We start from the raw sequence: 26,449 nt of genomic DNA, 5'->3' as shown, positions 1-26,449 counted from the left end.
AGACTTCACTTTTAGAGCAGCTCCATACTTTCCATTTTTAGAAGTTGGAACTTTGTTTCTGTTTTATAATCAGAGGAAATCAGCTGGGAAGCAGACCTTGTGTGAAGACAGACCTGTCTCTAAGGCCTGGCTTGCCTCTTCACTTCCCCCTTTTCTACAGTTTCAGCTTTGGGAAGAGAGTGTGTAGATCCAAGTAGAAGCCAAGACTGAGCTCAGGTGAATAATGGTCTGATTCATGAAGATGGGAAATTAGGAGACGCAACTAACAACATGGGCTTCCCCTCACTCTGTTCTAGATTTATTTTTGCTTTTCTCCATTAGAAATATTTTTCTTACATTTTATTGAAGAAGTTCCCTGTTGCCTAGTGAATTAAGGGTCTATTCTTTTTTATGGCTGAGTAGTATTCTATTGTGTATGTATACCACATCTTTTTAATCCATTCATCTGTCGATGGATAGTTACATTTCTCCAATAATTAGTGATGTTGAGGATTTTTTCATGTGCCTGTTGGCCATCTGTATCTTTGCAGAAATGTCTCTTCTTGTCTTCTGCCCATTTTTAAATTGGGTAAATTTTTTTTTTTTTTTTTTGGTCTTTTTGCCTTTTCGAGAGCCGCTCCCGTGGCGTATGGAGGTTCCCAGGCTAGGGGTCAAATCAGAGCTGTAGCCACCGGCCTATGCCAGAGCCACAGCAACACGGGATCTGAGCTGCGTCTGCAACCCACACCACAGCTTACAGCAACACCGGATTCTTAACCCACTGATCAAGGCCAGGGATTGAACCCACAACCTCATGGTTCCTAGTCAGATTCGTTAACCACTGCGCCACAACAACTTCAAATTGGGTAATTTTTTTGTGAGTGCTGTTGTTTGTATATTTTGAGCCCTTGTCAGTTGCATCATTATAACTATTTTCTCCCACTCCATAGGCTGTCTTTTTTGATTTTTGATGGTTTCCTTTGCTATGCAAAAGCTTCTAAATTTGATTAGGTCCCATTGTTTTTTTTTTTTTTTTTTTTTTTTTTAATTCCCATTTCTTTGGGATACTGACCTAAGAAAACATCTGTATGATTGATATCAAAGATTGTTTTACCTATGTTCTCTTCTAGGTGTTTTCTGCTATCTTGTCTTATGTTTAAGTCTTTATCTTTAAGGGATTTATTTTTGTGCATGGTATGAGGGTGTGTTCTAGTTTTATTGATTTACGTGCAGCCGCCCAGTATTCCCACCACCATTTGCTGAAGAGACTTTTTCCTGTTTTATATTCTTGCCTCCTTTGTCGAAGATTAATTGACCATAGGTGTCTGGGTTTATTTCTGGATTCTCTATTCTGTACTATTGGTCTGTATGTCTGCTTTTGCACCAGTACCACACTGTCTTGATTACCATAGCTTTGTAATATTGTTTGAAGTCTGGAAGAGTTATACCTCCTGCTTGGTTTTTGTTCCTCAGGATTGCTTTGGCCATTCTGGGTCTTTTGTGGTTCCATATAAATTTTTGGATAGTTTGTTCTAGTTCTGTGAAAAATGTCATGGATAATGTGATAGGGATTGCATTGAATCTGTAAATTGTTTTGGGTAGTATGGCTATTTTAACAATATTAATTCTTCCAATCCAGGAGCGTGGAATATATTTCCATTTCTATGAATCTTCTTTAATTTCCTTGATTAAAGTTTTATAGTTCTTAGCATATAGGTCTTTCATCTCCTTGGTCAGGTTTATTCCTAGGTATTTAATTTTTTGGGGAGTGATTTTAAAAGGTATTGTATTTTGTATTCCTTTTTCTAATATTTCATTGTTAGTACACAGAAATGTGACTGATTTCTGAATGTTAGTCTTGTATCCTGCTACTTTGCTGAATTCATTGATCAGTTCGAGTAGTTTTGGGGTTGAGTCCTTAGGGTTTTCTATATATAGTATCATTTCATCTGCATACAGTGACAGTTTTATTTCTTCTCTTCCAATTTGGATACCTCTTCTTTCTTTTGTTTGTCTGATTACTGTGACTAGGACTTCCAAAACTATGACAAATAAAAATGGTGAGAGTGGGCATCCATGTCTTGTTCCAGATTTTAGTGGGAAGGCTTACAGCTTTTTTCCATTGAGTATTATATTGGCTATGGGTTTGTCATAAACGGCTTTAATTATGTTAAGGTATGTTCCCTCTGTACCCACTGTGGTAAAAATTTTTATCATGGATGGATATTGGATTATGTCAGATGCTTTTTCTGTATCTAATGAGATGATCATATGGTTTTTGACTTTTGTTAATGTGATATATGACATTGATTGATTTGTGTATGTTGAACCATCCTTTGAACTCTGGATGAATCCCACTTGGTCCTGGTGTATGATCTTTTTTATAAGTTGTTAGATTCAGTTGGCTAAAATTTTGTTGAGAATTTTTGCATCTATATTCATCAGAGATATTGGCCTGTAATTTTCTTTTTTAGTAGTATCTTTGTCTGGTTTTGGTATTAGGGTGATGGTGGCTTCATGGAATATCTTTGGGAGTGTTCTGTCCTCTTCAACCTTTTGGAAAAATTTAAGAAGGATGTGTATATGTTCTTCTTTGTATATTTGGCAGAATTCACCTGTGAAGCCATTTGGTCCTGGGCTTTTGTTTGTAGGGAGTGTTTTTATGACATATTCAATTTCTTTTCTAGTGATCGGTCTATTCAATTGATCTGTTTCTTCTTGATTCACTTTTGGCAGGCTGTATGTCTCTAGAAAATTGTCCATTTCTTCCAGATTGTCAAGTTTGTTGGCATATAATTGTTAATAGTATTCTCTTATGGGTTTTTTTTTTTTTTTTTTTTTTTTGTATTTCTGCAGTATCCATTGAGATTTCTCATTTTTCGTTTCTTATTTTGTTTGAGTTCTTTCTCTCCTCTTATTGGTGAGTCTGGCCAGAGGCTTGTCAGTTTTGTTTACCCTTTCAAAGAACCAGCTCTTGGTTTTATTGATTTTTTTCTATTGTTTTTTGAATCTCTACTTTATTGATTTCCTCTCTGATGTTTATGATTTCCTTCCATCTGCTGACTTTAAGTTTTATTTGTTCTTGTTTTTCTAATTCTCTTAGGTAGTGTGTTGTTGCTGATTTGAGACTTTTCTTCTTTTGTGAGGAAGACCTCTATTGCTATGAACTTCCTTCTAAGCAATGCTTTTGGGGCATCCCATGGATTTTGAATGGTTGTGTTTTCATTGTCATTTTTCTCAAGATATTTTTTTAATTTCCCTTTTGATTTCCTTGTTGACCCATTGGTTTTTTAGTAGCATGTCGTTTAGTCTCCATGTAGTCATTTTTTTCTCATTTCTTTTCCTTTGGTTGATTTCTAGTTTCATGTCATTGTGGTCAGATACTTGAAATAATTTCTATACTTTGAAGTTTCTTGAAGTTAGTTTTGTGCCCTAGGATGTGTTCAGTCCTTGAGAATGTTCTTCCAGTTCAGGAGCACTTGACTGGAACTTGAGCACTTGATATAAAGAAAGTAAATTCTGATTTTCTCAGATGTAATGTCCTGAAAACGTCAATTAAGGCTAACTTTTCCATTGTGTCATTTAGGATCTCTGTGGTCTTATTGATTCTCTGTCCAGAGGATCTGTCCATTGATGTGAGTGATGTGTTCAAGTCTCTTACTATTATTGTATTCCCATCAATTTCTCCTCTTATGTCAGTTAGTTTTTGTTGCATGTATTTGGGTGCTCCTGTATTAGGGGCATATGTATTGATGAATGTAATATCCTCTTCTTGAATGGATCTTTTATCACTAGATACTGTCATTCTTTGGGAGTTCCCATCGTGGCTTAGTGGTTAATGAGTCCGACTAGGAACCATGAGGTTGCGGGTTTGATCCCTGGCCTTGCTCAGTGGTTTAAGGATCTAGCATTGCCATGAGCTGTGGTGTAGGTTGCAGACTTGGCTCGAATCCCGTGTTGCTATGGCCCTGGCGGAGGCTGGCAGCTACAGCTCTGATTGGACCCCTAGCCTTGGAACCTCCATATGCCATGGGAGCGGCCCAAGAAATGGCATAAAGACAAAAAAAAAAAAATTCTGTTCTTCTTTGTCTTTTTTTATGGCCTTCATTTTAAAGTCTATTTTGTCTGATATTAGTATTGCAACTCACGCTTTCCTGTCTTTTCCATTCACATGAAATATCTTTTTCCATTCCCTCACTTTTAATTTATATGTGTCCTTTGCTTTAATGTGAGTCTTGTGTAGGCAGCATATTGTAGGCACTTGTTTTTTCATACAATCTGCCCCTTTATGGCTTTTGATTGGAACATTCAGTCCATTGACATTTAAGGTAATTATTGATAAATACGTATTTATTGCCATTTTATACCTCATTTTCCAGTTGATTCTGTGTTTCTCCTTTGTTCCTTATTTTTTTTATGATTTCCCTTTATTTTATGCTTATGTCCCCTTCTTTTTAGTTTTTGTGAATATACTGTTTGATTTTGATTTGTGGTTGCCCTGTTGTTCAAGTATTTTAACACTTTCCTATATGTACTTGCTGTAGCCTGATAGTCGTATAGGCTCAAACACATTCTAAAAAAAAGAGTATGGATTTTCTTACTTTCCTTCACCACATTTTTATGATTTTGATATCTTTTTTTAAGATCTTTACGTTTATCCTTTTTCTATTCTTTGTGTTTACCGGTACTTTTACAGCAAGTTTTTTTTTTTTTTCCTTTTAGATCTGTGTACTGGTTTAAATGATTACTTTCCAATTGTGATTTCCTCCATCCTATTTCTCCTTATTCCTTTTTTATTTAGAAGATTCCTTTCAGTATTTCTTTTAGAATGGGATTAGTATTGCTGTACTCTTTTAGTTTTTGTTTTTTGGAGAAATTCTTTATTTCTCCTTCTATTTGAAATGATATTCTTGCTGTGTAGTGTATTCTAGGGTGAAAATTTTTCCCTTTTAGAATTTGGAATATATCTTGCCACTCTCTTCTGGCCTGTAGTGTTTCTGTAGAGAAATCAGCTGATAGCCTTATAGGGGTTCCCTTATAATTAAACCCTTGTTTTTCACTCACTACCTTTAGAATCCTCTCTTTATGTTTCACTTTTGCCATTTATATTATATGTCTTGGGGTGGGCCTGTTTGGGTTCAACTTGTTTGGTTCCCTCTGTGCTTCCTGTGTCTTGATATCTTTTCCTTTAGATTTGGAAAGTTTTCAGCCATAATTTCTCCAAATATATTTTCAATCTCCTTTTCTTTTTCTTCTCCTTCTGGAATCCCTATTATGCAAAATTGGCCCACTTTATATTATTCCATAATATAATCTCTTATATTGCTCTCATGTTTTTTCATTTGGTTTTCTGTCTGCTGTCCAGATTGCATAAGATTTCCATTATTCTATCTTCCAAGTCACTAATTTGTTCCTCTGCATTATTAATTATGCTCTTCAGTGCCTTGACCTCAGCTCGCATCTCTGCAAATGAATTTTCTAATTTTCCTTGGTGCCTCCTTATATTTTCTATTTCCTTTCTAAAGTAAACTGCGTTACTATTCATAGCTGCTCTTAATTCCTTCATATTTGCTCTTAATTCCTTCAATATTTTCACTGTCTCCTTTTTGAACTTGGTGTCTGTTAGACTGCAGAGGTCTGTTTTATTGTTTGCTCTTTCAAGGGAATTCTCCTGTTCTTTTAACTGGGAGTGGTTCCTGAGCTTTGTTTATATTTTTCTTATTCTGGGAGTTTTGGGAAAACAACCACTGTAGTTTGAGGGCTATTTATATGCAAGAGCGCCCCTAGGTATTTTTGAGGGTTTACTCTTTATTTTTGTCATGAAAGCTGCTTTCGATTTGGATGCTTGCTGTCTCTTTCCTCAGTGTGTGCAGGTTTTATCCCTTTGTTAGTGTGCTGTGCCTTCCAGGGAGATGGAGGCAATGGGCAGGGCTAATAGCCAGTGTCTGGTTGCTGGGTTCTTGACAGCACCAAGGACCCATGGGAAGGTGGCACAGCCTGCTCCTGTTGCAGGGCCCTGGGAAGTGGCAGTGATCCTCAGGCATGTGTAGGTGGTGCCCGGAGTGTTTGGAGTGGCAGCAGCAGGGCATGTCTGTTCCCAGGTGAATGAGAGCACGACGGGTGGCACTTTGTTGCACTGCCCTCCTCTATGTCAGCCTGTGAGATGAGCGGGGACCCAGGTGGTGACTGTTCACTGACCCCTAGTGGTAATGGGCCATTGCCCCATGACTGTGGTGGTTTGCCCCTGCCACCTGTAGACGACACACGAGTTGCTTGATTGGTCTTAGCCTGCACAGGAGGTGCCACCACCTGCTGCCCATGCAAGAGGGGCCCATCTCCTGTAGTTCACACAAGAAGTGCCTCTCTATCCATAGCCCCACTCTCTGAGAGTCCGTGAGTGCAAAGAGAAAGATATCCCTATGGCATTCTACCCCTCCTCATCTCGCCCTCCCCAGCAGTGGTGTCTTGCTGCTTCTGCAGGCCCAGACCTCCTCCCAGGTTCCTTCAGCAGTAGCAATCAGCTCCCCAGCCCTTGGCACACTGCTCCCTAGCCCCTCAGGCTGTCTTTACATAGCCAACCCTAGTCCTCTCCCTGGAACTGACCTCTGGAGACTGAGTCTCAGCTCCTAACCCCCTCTGAGTGTCTCAGGCTGTGGTGTCTTGGGAGGTGGTACCAATAGTCTGTGCATTTCTCTCTCTGCTTCGCCCTCCTCAGTCCAGTTGCTGCACTTTGAGGGTTTAAGTTCCTTCAGTCTTGGCTGATCTCCCCGTCATTTAGGTGACTTCCTTTCTTCTTTCACAGCTCCCTTTCAGGAGAGCTAGTTCCATCCTTATTCTTTTCTCTCTCTCTCTCTCTCTTTTTTTTTTCCTTTTGTTATACCCAGTTATATAGAGGGTTTCTTGCCATTTTGGAGGCTTGTGGTCATCTGCCAGTGTTCAGTAGATGGTCTTTGCAAATTGTTTTACATGTATATGGGGTTTTTTGTGTGTTTGTGGGAGAAGGTGAGCTCCACATCTTCTCCACCATCTTGATCCCCCCAAAATTTCTTTTGTTGAAGTATAGTTGATTTACAGTGTTGTGTTAATTTCTGCTGTACAAAGTGATTGGGTTATATCTATGTGCATATATATATACATTTCCTTTCATATTGTTTTCCATGGTGGCTTATTACAGGATATTGAATATAGTTGCCTGTGCAATATGGTAGAACCTCATTGTTTATCTGTTCTCTATATAATCGTTTTTATCTGCTAATTCCAAACTCCCAATCTAACCCTTCTAAGTACTCTCTCCCCCTTGGCAACCACAATTCTGTTCTCTATGTCTGTGAGTCTGTTTCTGTTTCATAGACAAGTTCATTTTTGTGTCAGATATTAGATTCCACATAGAAATGATACCAAATGGTATATGATTGTGATTGGATCTGGAGGAGGGAGTGAGGAAGACTTCCTTTGAGAAGCCCTAATCCCTTTCTCTCTTACTAGACCCATCTTCCTTTTCTCGCCAGTTCTCTCACTTCCAAAGCTTATCCTCACAAATGTCATCAGATAGTTGGCTGGACAAGTGTAGGACAGGTGCCACCCTTGATCAGGGTGAACATCAGTCTCATGCGTATGGACTTTTCATTTAAAAGGAAAAAGTCCATGTTTCCTCCTTTGTCTTAGGTCTCTCAATTAGATCATCCTCCACTATTTCCTTTCTCGTAATTGCTGTGCTAAATCAAGAAGGTATGAAAAAGCCAGTGTTGAAACAATTTCATGTATTGCAAGCAAAAAGATTTTATTGAAAGCCTGTATTTTGAGAGAGAGAGCCTCTTTGTGTATAAAATATCTCTAGAAAAATTCACAAAACTTGGTAATAGTAATTCTCCCAAGGTCGTGTTGCTTATGTTGAGTTATATGGCCTTTTGTACCTTATGAATGTTGCTCATATGTATTTCCTACTTTTTAAAAGACATTTAAAATCTTTTTATTTTTACTTTCAATTTAAAAAAAATTTATTACACACACATACACACACACATATACGCATATATATATATATATATATATATATATATATATATATATATTTGCTTTTTAGGGCTGCACTTGCGGCATATGGAGATTCCCAGGCTAGGGGTCCAAATGGAGCTACACCTGCCAGCCTACACCACAGCCACAGCAACACTGGACCTGAGCCATTTCTGCGACCTATACCACAGCTCATGGCAAGGCCGGATCCTTAACCCACTTAGCAAGGCCAGGGATAAGACCCTCAACCTCATGGTTCCTAGTCAAATTCATTTCCACTGTGCCACAATGGGAGCTCCAAAATGTTTATATTTTTTAATTTCAAGGTCTCTTTTATAAAAGATTGAAGTATAGTTGATGTACAGTTTGGGGTGTACTGAAAAGTGAACCAGTTTTATACATTTATGTATGTGTGTATATACACATTTATATATATGCTTTTCCTTTTAGCTTATTACAAGATATTGAATATAGTTCACTGTACTATACAGTAGAGCCTGTTGCTTATCTGTTTTACATCTAGTAGTGTACATCTGTCAACCCCAAATTCTCGTTATCCCTTCCCCTCCTTTCCTCTTTGTTAACTGTAAGTTTGTTTTCTATGTCTGTGAGTTTATTTCTGTCTTATAAGTAAGTTCATTTGTATCATTAAAATAATTCCACATGTAAGTGTTATCATATATTTATCTTTCTCTGTCTGACTTTACTTATTTTGATAATCTCTAGGTCCATCCATGTTGCTGCAAATGGCATTATTTCATTATTTTTTATAGCTGAGTAGTATTCCATTCTGTGTATATACTGTATCTTCTTTATCCATTCATCTATTGATGGACATTTGCTTGTTTCCATGTGTTGGCTATTGTGAATAGTGCTGCAGTGAACATTGGGGTGCATGTGTCTTTTCTAATTAGAGTTTTTATCTCTTCTGGATATGTGCCCAGGAGTGGGATTGCTGGATCATATGGTAGTTCTATATTTAATTTTCTGGGGAACTTCCATACAGTTTTCCAAAATGGTTGTACCAAAGTACATTCCCATCAACAGTGTAAGGGGGTTCCAGGCATTTTTTATTTTCACATCAGTGACTAAACCTGGTAATTCTGTTTGCTTATTGGCTAACACAAAATTAGAGAACATAAGAGGAAGGGAAATGCTAATGGCTTCTCAGAGTGTGACACTGTGAGTTGGCTGAAAGCTAACTTTTCAAACGAATCGGAGCTCTAGGTCTGTGCTTTCACCTACCTGCATCTCAGATTCTTATCAGTAGGCTGAGAAATCAAATAGTGTCTATTGTTTGGGATTATTGGCAAGATGAGATAAGTTAACACAAGAACGAACTCAGTGTGATTCCTGGCACATAGAAAATTTTAATGAGTAATGGCAGTCATGGTTGGGTTTTTTCCTCATCTATTAAATAGGTTTAGTACATGCTTTCCTATTTTCTGGGGGTTTTATGAACACCAAATAAGATAATCAGTTACAGTACTCTGGGGAATGAAGATTTGAGCTATTATCAAGAGTTAATCTATCATCTATTAATTGGGTAGAAAACATCTGCTAATTGTTCACCTTTCTTTTGGTACTATTCCAGTTTCTAGGAACCAGATTCTTTGTAGAAACTCTACTGCAGGACATCCTTTGGGGCTAGGAGGAAATTAGGAGCACGTTCTTTTGCTTCATAATATTTGCCTTGTTATTTGAAGAGATCATTACAATCATTATAGCCACATAACCACAAACTACTTTTTTCTAAGGCACAATCATGGTAGTATAGTTGTGTAAATTTGTGTTACTTTGTTGCCATGTTAATTATACAAAGTCTTTATCAGTTTCTCTCTAACTTTCCTTCTCTTGTCTCAGACTCACAACCTGTGACTGACATGCACAAGCATGGGCTAGGAATGGACATTAATGAGCTTATTCCTTTTGGTAAAGGTTTAACCAAATATAAAAAGCGATCATCCATTTAAAAAAAGGAAATGATGCGATTCGCAGTAACTGGATGGACCTGGAGATTGTCATATTAAGTAAAATAAGTTATACAGAAACAAGTATCATATGATATCACTTATATGTGGAATCTAAAATATGATATATTTCTGTGATGAATCCAACTAGCTTACTATGAATTAAATAATGAAAAGACATGAACACCTGAAAAACTGGAGAAAAGAAGATAAATTAATAAAATATGGTACAAATGAACTCATTTACAAAACATAAACAGACAGAGGTAGAAAGCAAACTTATGATTACCAAAAGCAGAAAGGGAGTGTGGGAGGGATAAATTAGGAGTGTAGGATTAGCAGATATAAACTACTGTATATAAAATAGCACAGGGAATTATATTCAATGTCCTGTAATAAACCATACTGGAAAAGAATATATGTATGTGTATGTTTAACTGAATCACTTTGCTGTAGAGCAGGAATTAACACATCATTGTAAGTCAACTATACTTCAATTAAAAAAAAAAGTCATTGTCCTTGACTGTGAAGTAAAAACTCCCTTCACAGTCAAGATGATTCCACTTCCAGTTAGCGATGCACTCAGTGAGGCCAGATGCTGATGGCTCACCAGAGCAAGAATTAGTGTGCAAAGGGTGTCCAGTCACATAGCATCTTTGATTATTGGCTTAGAGAGTAGATCATGTTACATTGTAGGGTCAGCATTGAACCACTCACATTGGGATGCTGAAAAGTACAAACAGTCTAGAATGAAATGGTAAGTAGCACATGGCCTTCTGCTTCTGGTAGAGAGCTGATATATTTTTTAATTGAAATAGTTTCATTTTTTCACTTGGGTGAAAAACAAAGATTTTATTTTCTCATGGCAAGAGTTATTCTTAAGTAAGCAACGGGAGAGCTATGTTTCTTGGGCTTAATCTGAATCCTTTATCAAAACTTTAGGTTTGACTTTTAAAATCTATGATAAGTAATATAAAACCATATACTTTAGAGGATTTAGTCTGAATTTTAGGCAAAGGAAGTAAGGGAACCTTAAATTGCATTTCTTCACTAATGATGAAAAGTTTGCTAAAGAAGGGAGATATTTTTTCCTTCTGTTTCAGAGGTTCTCTAGGCAATATGGAAAAAAGTTGCTTTGAATGGAGTTAAATGAAGTAAAATAGTTAAAGGCTTTCCTGGTTTATTATTACTCTGGGTCATTTTAAAAATGTGTGTGGTTTTAATTACCAGGGTGATTTATATTCCAAAGATGAACCTATTGTTTGCCTCATTCAAGCATGCTTTAGAATGTCTGCAGCACATATATTTTGCAAATCACAAGCTGTAGTGTGCTAACATACTCTTTAGCCTTGACTAAACACAGTGCTGCTATTTCCAACTGGAGTTTCATTCATTTTAATGTAATCACATAAACCCTTTAGTCTTAGTTCATGATTCTCTTGAAAGAGAGATAACCATCATTTTTCCAAGGTGAACTCCTAGGCTAGTGGGCTCCTGCCAGAGCAGGGCACTGACATCAGTGTTGAGAGTGCAGAAGCAGTGGTTTTTCTTTGTGAGCCATGCAAAGCCTATCACTCTCACAGAGGGAAACTCAGTTTTCTGTAGCTGTGTTTGGTTTTCACTATGCCTGAGTGCCGGGGACCTACTGCTGTCCTTGGGCGTTGGGTTATTCACTTATGATGGCATTCATTAGAGAAGTTGGTGATTTTCCATGGGGAGGATTCAGAGGATGGGCAGGGCCATTGCTTTGTCCTCCCCAAACAGAACCTACACTGGAGACAATTTTGTGGCTATGGATGCAAGTGAACTTACAGCTTCCGAAGAGAGACCATATCATCATTTACTGTAGCTCATTCCCTCCTCTCAATGTGAGGATTTACTCATGTCTTAAGTAAGTGCTGTCTCAATTTTTCTGAAGATTTTTATTTGTTTTCTTTGTTTACCACTGTGACTCAATGTGCAATATTTTATTCTCTATATATTATGAAAAAGAATAGCAGGTTGAATGATACTGTCTTTTATATGATGCAGTCTTATATGAAATTTTCTAATAGTTTTCTCTGTTTTGAAGGATGAATGGTTAAGGCCTCCAGGCAAAGTAAATACTAAATGAATAACTTTTAACATAAATCATATGTAGTTGCTTGAGATCTTTCTAAAATCTATTTTATTAAAGTGTAGTTGATTTACCATGTGTTAACTTTTGCTGTACAGCAAAGTGATTCAATTATACCTATATGTATATTTATTCTTTTTCATATTCTTTTCCATTATGGTTTATCACGGGGTATTAAATATAGTTCCCTGTGCTAAACAATAGACCTTGTTGTTTATCCGTCCTATATATTCTAGTTTGCATCTGCTAATATGGGTATTCCAATTGATTAGCACATCTTTTAGAAAGTGTTTTAGTTCTCCAGCATCTATTTGGAAAGCTAGGCATGTAAATTGAATAAACTCAATTAGCTTGATGCACAAATTAGGCAGGTATGCCCTTTATTTTCTCAGGGTTTAGGTCCATAGTTTTCTGTCAATATGTGTGTACAATATGTAACATAAACTTGTTTTCGTGCTATTTATGCCATTTATGTTTCTTTTCCGTGGTTTCTGTGTATTCAGAATTAGCATTTCAACAGAAAAAAAAAAAAAAACCATGAGAGAGACAACCCTGAGTAAATTTGAGTAAATTATATAGATTTGTTTTGTGTGCACAGAAAACAGTCTGGTTTGTATTTTGGTTCAAAATGGTTGAGTCAGCTTCTCTACCTGCCTCTCAATGTTTAATGGTCATGATTGTTTATGTGTTATAATATGGAAAGACAAATTTCCTGGATCTTAAACGAAACCACACAGTGTGGATGTTTCATTCACAAAATAATATTTATATATATATAATGTCTGTGTTTAACATATTTTTTGTATTTGTGTAGCAAGAAATGTCCCACTGCAATTATAATCAGGTCCAAATCAGAACTCGTTTACTAGCAAAATGCATATTATCAGCATTATTTCATTTTCCTTTTTTATATCTAAGTTCTATTCCACACATAGACATGATAGGCCAACTAATTTGACCATATTGACAAGAGTTTGGTTTTCAAAGCAAATAGTGTGAAATATAAGTATAGCCTTAGGTAGACTGTGATCAGACTGCCTTTCTGAACACAATCTCATTTTCCCCCTTTCTTCCCTTCATTTTTTTTTTCCTGCTGACACTTATTAACTGTCTACCATGTGCCAGGCACTGTAATGAGCTCTGGCAACATGATGGGGAGTAGGAAAGATGCAGTCCTTAACTTTCTGAAGCTTTCAGTTTAGTGGGAAAGATGGACATTTAAAAAATACGGCAGCAGCAGCTCCGATTGGATCCCTAGCCTGGGAACCTCCATATGCCGTGGGTGAGGCCCTAAAAAAGACAAAAGACAAAAAAAATACACAATCACACAAATAAAGTCACACAAGCAATTCGGTCATTAAGCTGTGCGATCTCCCCTAGTTTATAATAATGCCATCCTTCCTACTTTCTTGAGAGAGAGCCATTGGTCACTTGCACCTCTCTCTTTATTAATGGGAAGATATGATCAAACCTGTCATTCCAGGTAGGAGTCTGCTGTGGAACAGAGGTCCATAATCTGCATTTGTGCTGTCTTCTCTTGTGTACAGGGAACACTGTCATATGCAAGGCACACCGTCTTAGGTAAGAGGAGAGGAATACAAAGATGGCACAGGCAGAATCTGTGCCTAAAGGATTGGGAGAGGGTGCTTACCTACAAAAAGAAAAAGTCTACTGCTCTGCCTACTTATATAGTATAATTGATGAATAAAACAAGGAATTTCAGGAATTCTCAAGGGGTGAAATGATTTCTAGTTTGAGTGATCCGCTCATGTTTCCATTTTCAATGATCTATAAGGAGATACATTGGACGTTGAGGAGGAAATATGGCGGAGAAGACATTCCAGGTCAAAGGAAAAGAATAAACCAAGGCAAGAGTTGAGAGATGTCAAAGCCTATTGAAGGATTGACCTAAGAAAGAAAACCAAAAGCAGACAATCAAACACACAAACAAAAAAAAAGATTTCCATGGAAATAGGAGGAAATAAGGTTGGTAGGATAAATTGAGACCAGATCGTTGAAGTTTCCTTATTACCTGTTTAGGGATATATTGAACTTCAAGTCCTATGTGATTACTCCTAATATTTCACCAAAGACCCTTTAGGAAAACTCATCAGCATTGTTCAGGAGGATAACAGCAGCAAGGAAGGCCTGTAACTCAGAACCAGGCATATCTGTGCCACAGTCTAGGTAAGAGACGGAAAAGATGGAGAAGACCTGAATTGGTGGTGGTTCAGCTAGTAAATCAGTTTGGGGTTGAAGCGAATTGGCAGCCATGCCTTTGAACTTTCTCAGAGATCATCTCTAGAAAGGAGATGCCATTAGGCCTCCCCTCTAAAGCCACACCTTCTAACCAGTTTATATTGGTTTTCATGATGTATTAGGAATATGGTAGCCTTTGATAGAAAAACAGGTATTTAGTTTGGGGAAACCATCAGGATGGCAAACTAGATAGATTTTGCTTGACATCACTCCCAATATTCCTGACCTAATTTTAGCTGATTTACGAATAAATGATTGTTTCAGCCTTCAGAGTGAAATATTGAAAAGTTAGCTCCCATTTCGAGTTCATGTATAATACAGAACTGATTTTCTGTGCAGCAGACTTCCTCTCTTCATTTCCTCCTTTGTCAAATACACTATAATTCTTATTCTGTCCTTTTTTTTTTTTTTTTCAGTTTTCTGCATGAGAATTATTTAAGCGCTGCATGCAAATCTTTTGTGAAAGAAGAAAAGGAAACTCAGTCTGTGGGGCTCCGCGGGAGCTCAGCTAATGCAGCTTAAAATAATGCCGAAAAAGAAGTGCTTATCTGCAGGCAGAGCGCTCCTGATTCTCATCCTGTGCCAGATGCTGAGTGCGCTGGAAGTCCCTCTTGATCGTAAGTATTAATGTTGTAAAGCTGTGAGGTCCAGGAGTCAGACTCTCACCGGCATTTACTGTCACTCTGAACTGTGGGGGTGGCAGAAATGTCTGCGTGATACTGAAAAGCAAATTAAAATTCATTTGGCTTTTACCATCAGCACCTGATGTTTATAAAGAGTCAGACCCAGACATGGCCACTAAGCTGGTCAGATACACCGTCCCCTCCCTGTCATTATCTTTCCCTCCTCTCAGATGCTTTCTATGTACTGGGGTTGAGGGGCTGGGGTCTGACGGAAGAAGGGCTGAATTGTGGACAGCGCCGATCTTCTCAAACGGGTAACTCTTTAAAGAAGCAGTCCTTCAAGAAAACGATAGAAATCACTTTTTTTTTTTTTTTTTTTTTTTGGTCATGCCTGTGGCATGCAGAAATTCCCAGACCAGAGATCGAACCTGTGTTGCAGCAGTGACCCAAGTCACTACATTGATAACACCAGATCCTTAACCTACTGCACCTCAAGGGAGCCCCTCAGGAATTTCTTTAAAATGATCATGATGGAGTTTCCACTGTGGCGCAACATGATGGGTGGCATTCTGCAGCACCTGGATATAGGTTCCATCCCCAGCCCGGCACACTGGGTTAAAGCATTCTGGTGTTGCTGCAGCTGTGGCCCCGGTCACAGCTGTGGCTGGGATCTGATCCTTGGCCCAAGAACTCCGTATGCCAAGGGGTGGCCAAAAAAATAAAATAAAGTAAAAAAATAAAATAAAATAAAATAATCACAGTTTATCGTCTCTCCACGTCGCCACCCTCTCAGCATTCAAATGCTGAGAGTGAAAAGATCATCTCTCAGCCTACCCCACGCCCCTCTGTATTCCCAAACTACCCATGACTCATTTCTCTTGATTTCAATAAGGAAAAACTCAGTTTTAAATTTTGGATATGAAATATGCATTTAGATCTAGGAAATGGATCTTCAGCTAAAGCCTAGTGAAAGGTCTCTGAAAATCTGTGATCCAAGACCAAGATGTCAGTTTTGAGAATAAAACAAGTCTTCTGCAAAAACTCTAGTTAAAAATGGAGCAAGTAACAGCTACTATGTCAGCCCACCCTTTTCGGAATAAAATCCTGTATATGCTGCACTCTCCCTGGGCTGAGTGGCCTGCTTGTAACAAACAAAGATAATGCTAGGTTCCAGTGGGTCACTTCTCCTGTCATGAAAAGCAGAATTTCAAATCTGGACAATTACTGTACTTCAGAATTGATTCATTCTTTATCCCTAATCTGCATGACCTCTTTTAAATCCATTATCTTCTTGAATAGAACATCTGTTTGGCAAGCTTTCCAAGGTGCAAGGAAGATAGCACTTTCCTGGGGCTGTTCGATTGTTGGGATGACTTTTTTTTTTTTTTTTTTTTTTTTTTTTTTTTTTGCCATCGAGGTTGCCACTGCTAGTGGGGAGACATTAAAAAGAGATGTGGTTGGCCCTTACTTTGTTGACTTCCTTCGCTGTGCATCTTCAGTCTAAAGTACAAGAAAATGCAACACTTGACTTCTTTCCAAAAGATATTCATTCAGTGACCTTCATTTCAATTGAAAAAAAAAAAAAAGATATGATGAGATATGATTGGTTAAGCCTGTTGGAGTTGGAATGTCTAAGTAAGCACTTGCCCCAGTGGGTATATAGGAGAGAAGAGAGTTCAAGAGAAATGCTTGTGTTCTCTCTTATGTTCAATATATTCCCCTTAATGTGACTGCTCAATCTCACAGTCAGAAGGAAGCCGTCACCTCCGGCTAACTCAGTTATCGCTGCTAATGGAGAAGAGGCAGAACCATGATGAAAAGTCACGGACAACCCAGGCACTCCTGCATTCCCCTTTGCAAGTAGTAATGACAGGCAGCACAGCGGAATCTTTCGCATTGCATGCTAGCATAATTTCTTCCCTGCCTCTGTTCCCCCTTTTCCATGAGCCCCTCCACAGTGTGGGTACTAGCAACCCCTGGATGCGTGAGGAATTCTGAAGCAGAAACATGCTAACAGCCTGAAAAGTACGCTCACGACTTGGGGGTTAATGGTAGGGATCTAAAAACCTAAAATCAGTGTTGGGTTTGGCTGGGATGAAGCGCTGTCATCACAACAATGTCCCCTTGTGAGGTATTGTTCCCACTGGCATCGTGATGTCTGGAGATAATAGGATCAGACAACACGCAGTATGTGACAACTCAGATTAATTGTAGATTTCAGCTATTTTTCCAATGGAACATAATTACTTATCCAGCACAGTGTGTATGGAATGGCATTAGCCATTCCAATTTCTGGAAAAATCTTTTTTTTTTTTTTTTTTTGGCCTACGGCCTTCCTTTTGTTCTTCCATATGTTTATGTAGGCTGACTGCTTCAGGAATAAACAAAACCATTAATGGGAGTTTCTTTCTCTTGCTACTTCACAACCTCCACCTTCGCTGTACTGGTTTTTTAGGTCAAATAACATAGACGAGATACCCCTTTTATCTTCCGGGTTCCTAGTGTTCTTCTTACTAACATCTGGTTTTCTTTAATCCCGTTTGCCCACTCACCTGCTGATATTGATGGGGAAAAAGCAAAACTTCTCGAAGACTGTAAGTGTCTTTTTGTCCTTACCAAGCAGTGTGAGAATTTGTGTCTTTGTTTTTGAGTGAATACTGTGACTTAAAAGCACGATTTTTATTTTGGTGACTAACGCCTTTTTAAGCATGTGTGTTTACTGTGGCTAAGCATTGAATTTAATTTCCAAGAAACAAGTTTATTCCCTGCATGAATTCTGAAGACTCAGGTATTACTATTTTTCTTTTCCCAATATTCTGCTAAACAAACTTCTGCGCTTTATTCGCATCTGATGTACCTGAATGAGAAAACTCACAAAATTGAGAGAGAGAATGTCTGGTTCTAAAGGCTATTAAAGTCTTGCTGGAATAAAGACATCTCTCTGGGTGCATCTAAAGGGCAGGGTAATTGATGCTGTGAAGTATCCTGCAGGTAATAGGTGCACAATAAATGATGGCCATCGTGAGTTCCAGTTTTGATCCACATTTTAGGTGTCATTTGGGCCTATCGTTAGAGATGACTGGTGGATAGCAGCCAGGCTAGAGGCAGAGCCAGAGAACAGAGCCATGTTTGCAGATTTATAAGACATTGAACGTGGAAATGATCAGTTTCGCCCTGGCAACAGTTAACCACAGGAAAGAAAGACGGAAGCAGAGGGCACTTACTAAGCTTTGGGAAACACCTGACTGGCAGGTGAACGAGACCTCACAGAGGAAGCACAGGGCGTAGGTGGAGGGGAAAGGGACAGCCCAGAGTATGGCAAACTTAAATGATCCAGATAATGTGATCACAATAGCCTGTGCATTGTAAGATGTTTGACAGCCTCCCTGGTCTCTACCTCCCAGAAGCCAGGACCACCCCACCCCAGTGGTGACACACGAAATTGTCTCCAAATGTGACCAAATGTTCCCTGAGGAGTGGAGGCAAATGGCCCCAAGTTGAGAACCACTGGTCTGTGTGGATGGCTCTCCCTGGCATCGTGCAAGGCAGTGGCTTCAACCAGGAGGAGAGTTGACTTCTCTGCTTTGTGCCTTCCAGGTCAGGCTGCTTTGTTGCCGTGAGCAGCAAAAGTCAAAATAGATTATTTCTCCAGTTCCTTCCTATTCTGCACTCTGTGATTCTGACTTCACAAGAAGGACATGAGTAACTTGAACTCAAATGCCCAGATACCAGCTTTTTTCAGATTAGATTGTTCCAGGTTAGAATGGTTTCTCCCTTTGATATGATAATAAATGATCAGTTGACACTTTGAATAGTGAGATGCAAATATTGTTTCCTACAAACAGAGAGCTTCCCAATTCCATTTATCTTCTAAATAAGGTGATTTTATCTTTGTTCCTAGTGGCCACCTACTTCTGGCTCTAATAAGATGTGAAGGCTTAGGCTGTAATTTAACCATCTTTTAAAAATGTTACATGTTAGCTTCTCAGCCATATTTGTTCCCAACATGTATTAATTTACATGAGCCCAGTAATGAACCGTAAGTCAATTACTCTTTCCTAAGAGAGATGCAAATTTACCTTGTAACTTAAATTTCATTGAAAGTCCTCGTTTGAACCAGAGGAATCAGAGGAATTTCTCATTGTTACATCAGAAAAGAAATTGTCTTAACATTAAGCTTATATTGGTGATTATTTTCCCACACTTGCCGTGTGGGAAAATGGACTTGGTGAGCATTATGTATAAAGTTACCAAAAGGGAGTTAGGCCTTGACTTCAAAATTTTAGGAGTCTTTTAGTTAAAAATCTGCGGTGTGTGCTGCCACAGTAAAAATTACTAAAGATGTTTGGAGCATATTTAATCTAGGTAAGTAATTTTGTTACAGGAAAAAAAAAAGATTGCTATTATATTAAATGATGTGTTTCTTTACATTGTTCTTCTTTCTACAATCAAGTGGTACAACCTCCAACTATTACTCAACAGTCTCCAAAAGATTACATTATTGACCCAAGGGAGAACATTGTAATCCAGTGTGAGGCCAAAGGAAAACCCCCTCCAAGGTGGGTGTGCTTTCTGCTGTGATAAGATGGAAAATCAGCACTGATATTCATATCGAAGTTAATTTCAGGTCCTTCCCATCTCTGAAGTATCATGTCTGGTTCATTGTTTTGTCTCTCTGCTTCACTAAGTTCATTTTGTTCTTCTTAAAAACCCAGATGGTTGCATTTCCATACTGATATCTTTCTGGGGAATACTAAAAATGTGTGAGAATATGTGGAAGGAGCCTTCTGATGGCCTTATTAAATGAGCAGATTCCTTTTCCATGGGCCTCAATTTCTTTATCTGTAAAATGAAGAAATTGAACTCAACGGTTTCTAAGATCGCTCCTAGTGCTATAGAAGTCTGTCTAGTCCTAAGTGGTTTTCCAAACACAGTGGCATTCAGTACCCAGGATTCTCCATATACATTTTGGTGTGAATACTGCATAGCATTTTTTTTTTCTTTTTACAGCCACATCTGTGACACATGGAGGTTCCCAGGCTAGGGGTCTAATCGGAGCTGTAGCTGCCGGCCTATGCCACAGCCACAGCAACGCCAGATCCAAACCGTGTCTGTGACCTACACCGCAGATCACGGCAACATGGGATCCTTAACCCACTGAGTGAGGCCAGGGATCAAACCTGTGTCCTCATGGATACTAGTCAGATTCGTTTCTGCTGAGCCACGACGGGAGCTCTGTAACCAATGTATTTTATAGATGGTAAACTGATGCCCAGTAATACTGGTAACATATCCAAGGTCTCATAGCTTGTTAGTGGATGAGCTGCAACTTGTCCAGTAATATATGGAAGCTTTAGAGAAATGGATTATTCTTATTGAGGTATCATGTAGTTTTTGTTTTTGTTTTTGTTTTTTTTTTTTTGTCTTTTTGCCATTTTCTTGGGCCGCTCCCACAGCATATGGAGGTTCCAAGGCTAGGGGTCCAATTGGAGCTGTAGCCGCCGGCCTACACCACAGCCACAGCAACGGGGGATCTGAGCTGCGTCTGCAACCTGCACCACAGCTCATGGCAACGCTGGATCCCTAACCCACTGAGCAAGGTCAGGGATCAAACCCGCAACCTCATGGTTCCTAGTTGGATTCGTTAACCACTGAGCCGCGATGGGAACTCCTCATGTAGATTTTTTAAGTTATCAAGAATGGATGTTTTCTAAACATCTGAGTTTGCCTATGACCACCAGTATTAATCTATGACAGACAGGCACCTGAGGGGGAAAAAAGTAGCTGATGCAAAATACCGAAGCATATCAAAAACTTCCATCAGAGGTTGGCTTCCAAACAATCTGTTCTGCCATATTATTAAAAACCCTGGACACTCCAGCCCCAGAATGATGTTCCTTGATGGTGCCCCCTTCAGTTGAACACTTATTTAATACCTCCTGTAGGTCTGTGTTGCAGGATTTCTCCACCTCGGCTCGGTTGATATTTGGGGCTGGGTAATTTTTTCTTGTGGAGACAGGAGCTCTACTGTGCATTGTGGGATATTCACCAGCATCCCTGACCTCTACCCATAATGAGCCAGTAGCAACACTACCACTGCCTCCCACCCGAGCAGCCATGACAGCCCCTGCTATCAGGATGAGCAGGGGGAAGGGATAAATCCATGAGGGCCTGGAAATCGTAGGGAAATTTAAAGGGCTGTACTTTTGTATGAGCATGGCCACTGTTGATTTGTAACCACTTATTAAGTATGTAGTTACATGACTGCTGTGATGTTTATATAAGGCAGTCTTTGATATAAATAGAACTGAGAAGGAAGACTCTCAGTTGACAATTGGAAATCCTTCCTAAGGAATTTACAAAATCATCTCTAGAATGAAAAATTCTCAAGGTATATTTTATACAGAATGGCCACTTCTCATAACCAGTGTTTAAAACTCTATTGGAAGTTCCCATTGTGGCTCAGTGGTTAATGAATCTGACTAGGAACTGTGAGATTGGTGTTTCTATCCCTGGTTTTGCCTAGTGGGTTAAGCAGCTGGCCTTGCTGTGAGCTCTGGTGTATGTAGATCACAGACTCGGCTCGGATCCCACGTTGCTGTGGCTCTGGTGTATGCCTGCGGCTACAGCTCCAACTGGACCCCTTCCTAGGGAACCTCCATATGCCGTGGGTGCGGACCTAGAAAAATACAAAAGACCAAAAAAAAAAAAAAACCCAAAAGCAGTCATGGAGTTCCTGTCATGGCTCAGTGGTTAACGAATCCGACTAGGAACCATGAAGTTGCGGGTTCGATGCCTGGCCTTGCTCAGTGGGTTAAGGATCTGGCGTTGCCGTGAGCTGTGGTGTAGGTCGAAGACGTGGCTCGGGATCCCGAGTTGCTGTGGCTCTGGCGTAGGCCGACGGGTACAGCTCCGATTAGACCCTTAGCCTGGGAACCTCCATATGCCGCGGGTGCAGCCCTAGAAAAGACAAAAATAAAATAAAATAAAAATAAAATAAATCTATGATATCAACTTTTAAAAAAATAAAAAATAAAAATAAAATAAAACCCCATTGAACTCATGTTTCTTCCCCTCCACCCAACCTACACTTTGCGTTTTGGTAACCTGACACTGGTCTAATCACTTTTGAAAACGCACACATATATAAGTACTTGTGAAGGCCTTTCTTGTTACACTTCAGCCCAGAACAGTAGAGCAGTTTTTGTTGTTGTTGTTTTGGGGGGGCATGGGGGGTGTGCTCAGAGCATGTGAAAGTTCCCAGGCAAGGGACTGAACCTGAACCACAGCCATGACAATGTCTAATCCTTCAGCACTAGGCCACCAGCAAACTCCTTAGAGATTTTTATAGACAGGTTATCACTTCTACAAACAATGGAGTTTAGAATAAAAATGCCAGTATGCTCTAAAAGAGACCTCAGAGACCTACCTTGTATATTTTCTTGGAAAAATAACAGGCAATTTGTATGCATGATTTCCTTATTGAGTCAGATTGTGGTTAGTTGTAATGCAAACGCATAGTGTAATGTGTATGGCCAGTACAGTTTCCTAAGTCATGATTCAGTGAAACATCTTAGGTATGCAGCTTCTTGCTCTCTTACTGAATAGTGAAATCCCATCATTATTTAGAAACCCCCAAAACTACTAGGAATTAGTTAAAGAATAAACCATCCTGATTTTCTGGACCATTAACAAGCTTAATCCTTTATGCGTCGGGCAGCTTCTCCTGGACCCGAAATGGGACTCATTTTGACATAGATAAAGACCCTCTTGTCACCATGAAGACTGGCTCTGGGACCCTCACAATCAATATCATGAGCGACGGGAAAGCAGAGACCTATGAAGGAGTGTATCAGTGCACAGCCAGGAACGAACGCGGGGCTGCAATTTCCAATAACATCGTCATCCGTTCATCCAGTAAGTCAGCCTGTTTACCAAACAGAACTCTGTTTCCCAATTTGTTTGTTTGTTTTTGGCCACGCCCAGGGCAGGGGAAATTCCCAGGCCAGGGATCGAACCTGCACTGCAGCAGCAACCTCGGCCGCTGTAGCGACAATGCCGGATCCTTAACCCACTGAGCCAAAAGGGAACGCCAGGACCCTTTTAAAAGTATGGCTCCAACCCTCAGCTTCTGTTAATCATCCAGATACTGTTAGGAGAAAGCAGTGATGTTGATTCCAATACTCCGGCTTTATTTTACATGAAAATCATTGTTCCACTTTACTTTAAGTTCCCCAGCCTAATGCTTTGCCAATCCAAAGTGACTTTTGTACAAGTCCAGAATGAAATATCAGGGCAAGAAAAGTGTTTTTCCTCCAATTGATATAATTATTAATTTTTAATGAATCTCATGTATGAGCAAACTTCGTACAGCCGTATGGTAGTGAATTCAGTATGAAATGGAGTAATTGAGATCTTTTTTTTTTTTTTTAGGGCCACACCACGGCATATGGAGGTTCCCAGGCTCGGAGTCTAATCGGAGCTACAGCTGCTGGGCTACACCACAGCCACAGCAACACCAGATCTGAGCCATGTCTGTGACCTACGCCATAGCTCACAGCAACGCCAGATCCTTGACCCACTGAGGGAGGCCAGGGATCAAATCCACAACCTTATGGTTCCTAGTCGGATTCATTTCTGCTGCACCATCATGGGAACTCCCATTTCTTTAAACATTTTGTAATGAAATATGGTTGATGTACAATATTATAAAAGTTAAATGTGTACAATATAGTAATTCACAATGTTAAAGGTTATGCTCCATTTACAGATATTATAAAATATAACTATAATCCCTGTATTGTACAATATATCCTTGTATCTTATTTTATGCATAATAATTTATACCTCTTAATCCCATTCTACCCCTATCTTGCCCCTTCCTCTTTCTCCACTGGTAACCACTAGCTTGCTCTCTATATCTGTGAGTCTGTTCTTTTTTGTTATATTTGCTAGTTTGTTGTGTTTTTTAGATTCCACATTTAAGTGATATCATAAAGTATACTTATTTCACTAAGCATAACGCCCTCCAAGTCCATCCATGTTGCTGCACATGGCAAAATATCATTCTTTTTTACTGCTGAGTACTATTCCATTGTGTGCGTGTGTGCGTGTGTGTGTGTGCGCCCGCGCGTGTATCACATCTTCTTTATCCAGCCATCTGTTAAATGGACAATTGGTGGTGTCCATGTCTTCACAGTTGTAAACAGTGCTGCTGTGAACATTGGGGTGAATGCATTTCTTTAAGTATTTTTATTTCAGAATTTCACTGGAAATAGAGCGGCCCCACTATCTTGATATTATTTTGTCTCTTGTTACGATGGCCAGTAACCAGATCCTCTCAATAACCCAAAAGCATGTATTAAAAGAACAGTGGCAATTTGTAGTTATGGTCATTTTAAAAACATTTTAAATTATATATACAATGTGTGTTCATTATAGAATAAATCAATTACAAATGAACAAAAAAGAAATTTAAAAATTACTCACAAATCTTTTCATTTGAGGAAATTACCATTATTTCTATTTTTTTGGCCATACCTGCGGCATGCAAAAATTCCAGGGCCAGTCAAATGCACACCATAGCTGAGACCCAAGCCACAGCAGTCACAGTGCTAAATCCTTCACCTGCTGTGCCACCAGGGAACTCCTATTCTTTCTGTTTTTACTTAGGCAAATATGTACACACACATGTTTAAAACCAGCTCATTGAGAAGTACTATCTTTATAACTTTTTCTGGCTTTAGATAAGTCATATATGTATACTTTTATATTAATCATTTTTATCTTTTTTGATTGAAGTATAGTTGATTTACAATGTTTCTTCAAGTTCTATTGTACATTAAAGTGACCCAATCACACACATTTCCCTTAAGTATCCTTATGCAATATCTAACACTGTTTAGTATTCAAAGGTGTGTGTGTACAATTATTTAACAAATCATTTAGCTATAAGTCTTTTTCATTCTTTTGTGAAGAGCATGCTTGTAGCAAAATTATAAATATCTTCTTAAGGATTTATTGAATATAAATTCTTAGAGATGGAGTTGCTGATCCAGAATTTATACTAGTCATGTCTTAATTTTCCTTCTTTAAATTGAATATAGTTAATTTATCATATTGTGTTAGTTTCAAGTGTACAGCAAAGTGACTCGGTTATACATATATATATTTTTTCAAATTCTTTTCCCTTATAGATTATTACAAGATACTGAGTATAGTTCCCTGTGCTATGCAATAGGTCCTTGTTGGTTACCTATTTTGTATATAGTAGTACGTGTGTGTATACGTTAATCTCAAACTCCTAATTTACTCCCCCTCCCCGCTTTTAATGTCATTTTTTTAACACTGTATTTTTTAAAAAAAATTTGTTGTTGTCTACATATATATAAATTCTGAGCTACTCTTTCGCTAAAATTTTGGTTTGTATTTATTTCTAGTGTTTTCTTAATGTTCCAACGCAGAAATAACTTAGACGTTATTATTTTCTTTCATGAGGGTCACCATTATGGACCAAAGAAAAACTCGAACCAATGACACTTCGAAGTGGCCAGTCTTTGGTACTTCCCTGCAGACCTCCCATGGGGTTACCACCGCCTATCATCTTCTGGATGGATAATTGTAAGTTTTCAAAATATGAGCTTGCTTTCCTCAAGAGGCTTATGATTATTGGCTGACCCAATCAAGGATCACCTCTTGTGGTTCCTAAGATGTGTATAAACTGTTTTAGATACGCTCGCTCGGGCAGATAAATCGCATATTAGTCATTTACTCTGGTTTCTTGAGCACCTGCTATGTACCAGGTGTCTCTCTGAATAAATCAGACTGTCAGAGAAAGGGTCAGGGACGTTCATGCGCTCCGTGTGAAGGGCTTTGACTGTGGCTCTCAATGAGGTAGGTAGACATTGAAGGAGGGGCTTCACCTGAAACAGAACAAGGAGTAAGCACATCACTTTGGTTCATGTGTGGAGACTAGAGGGGATGAAAGGGAGAGGAGGGCAGCCTGCTAGGAGACCAGTGCTGTGGTCTGAGCAAGAGTTGATGGAAACTCAGACTCGGGTAGGGCCCGGGCCCCGCAGGGATGATGAAGGAGAAGGAAGTGGTTGAAGGATGCTGTCAGCTGCAGGTACCGGGCCCAGGAGAGGAGAGGGTGTCAGGTATTGGGCAGAGTATGTGAGACGTGTCAGATTCCAGATAGTAGATCCTCCAGCAGTTAGTGGGGTCAGGGTGGGGGCATGAGAGAAAGGAAACAAGGGTAACGACAAAGTCTCAGACTGAACAACTGGTAAAATGGAGTTGCCATTTCTAGCAACAGTGGAAGCCCAGAGAGAGAAGGAAATCAAGCCACTGGGGACATGTTATGTCTTTTCATTCAGTTTTTGTTTTTTTTTTTAATCCCCAACAACAGCTTATATCAATTGGGCATTTACTAAGTACCAGTCTCTTTGGTAAAGACGTTACCAAGGCTGTCTCATCCCTCTTGTTTTCTT

General features: G+C 39.1%; 1 protein-coding gene and 1 non-coding gene across 51 annotated transcripts in view; both read left to right on the top strand.

The window, feature by feature from the left end:
- The window catches only part of NRCAM (neuronal cell adhesion molecule), a 317,402-nt gene that overhangs the window by 213,224 nt on the left and 77,729 nt on the right, over nucleotides 1–26,449 (top strand). For 25 of the 50 annotated variants that reach the window (XM_084977466.1, XM_084977470.1, XM_084977494.1 and 22 more), the window contains 5 exons: nucleotides 14,754–14,954; nucleotides 17,537–17,554; nucleotides 19,414–19,519; nucleotides 22,681–22,877; nucleotides 25,458–25,580. In XM_084977466.1, the coding sequence (XP_084833592.1) occupies nucleotides 14,849–14,954; nucleotides 17,537–17,554; nucleotides 19,414–19,519; nucleotides 22,681–22,877; nucleotides 25,458–25,580 (550 nt within the window). In that variant the 5' untranslated portion in view covers nucleotides 14,754–14,848. Of the gene's footprint in view, nucleotides 1–11,726; nucleotides 11,854–13,561; nucleotides 13,660–14,753; nucleotides 14,978–17,536; nucleotides 17,555–19,413; nucleotides 19,520–22,680; nucleotides 22,878–25,457; nucleotides 25,581–26,449 lie in introns of those variants that run through there. The other 25 variants (XM_084977477.1, XM_084977482.1, XM_084977489.1 and 22 more) reach the window with 6 other exon arrangements.
- Nucleotides 10,092–10,158, top strand: LOC146400092 (small nucleolar RNA SNORD29). The gene has a single exon (XR_014816945.1). It is a non-coding gene; the product is annotated as a small nucleolar RNA SNORD29 (small nucleolar RNA).

This window comes from Sus scrofa, chromosome 9 (assembly GCF_054392235.1).
Source record: "Sus scrofa isolate SSC_HxYL_T2T_F1_AM1 chromosome 9, Sscrofa_HxYL_maternal_Yorkshire_Landrace_v2.0, whole genome shotgun sequence".
In the NCBI taxonomy this organism is placed as follows: Eukaryota; Metazoa; Chordata; class Mammalia; order Artiodactyla; family Suidae; genus Sus; species Sus scrofa.
The sequence above is the reverse complement of the archived record's forward strand: the minus strand, read 5'-3'. Positions and strand labels throughout refer to the sequence as shown.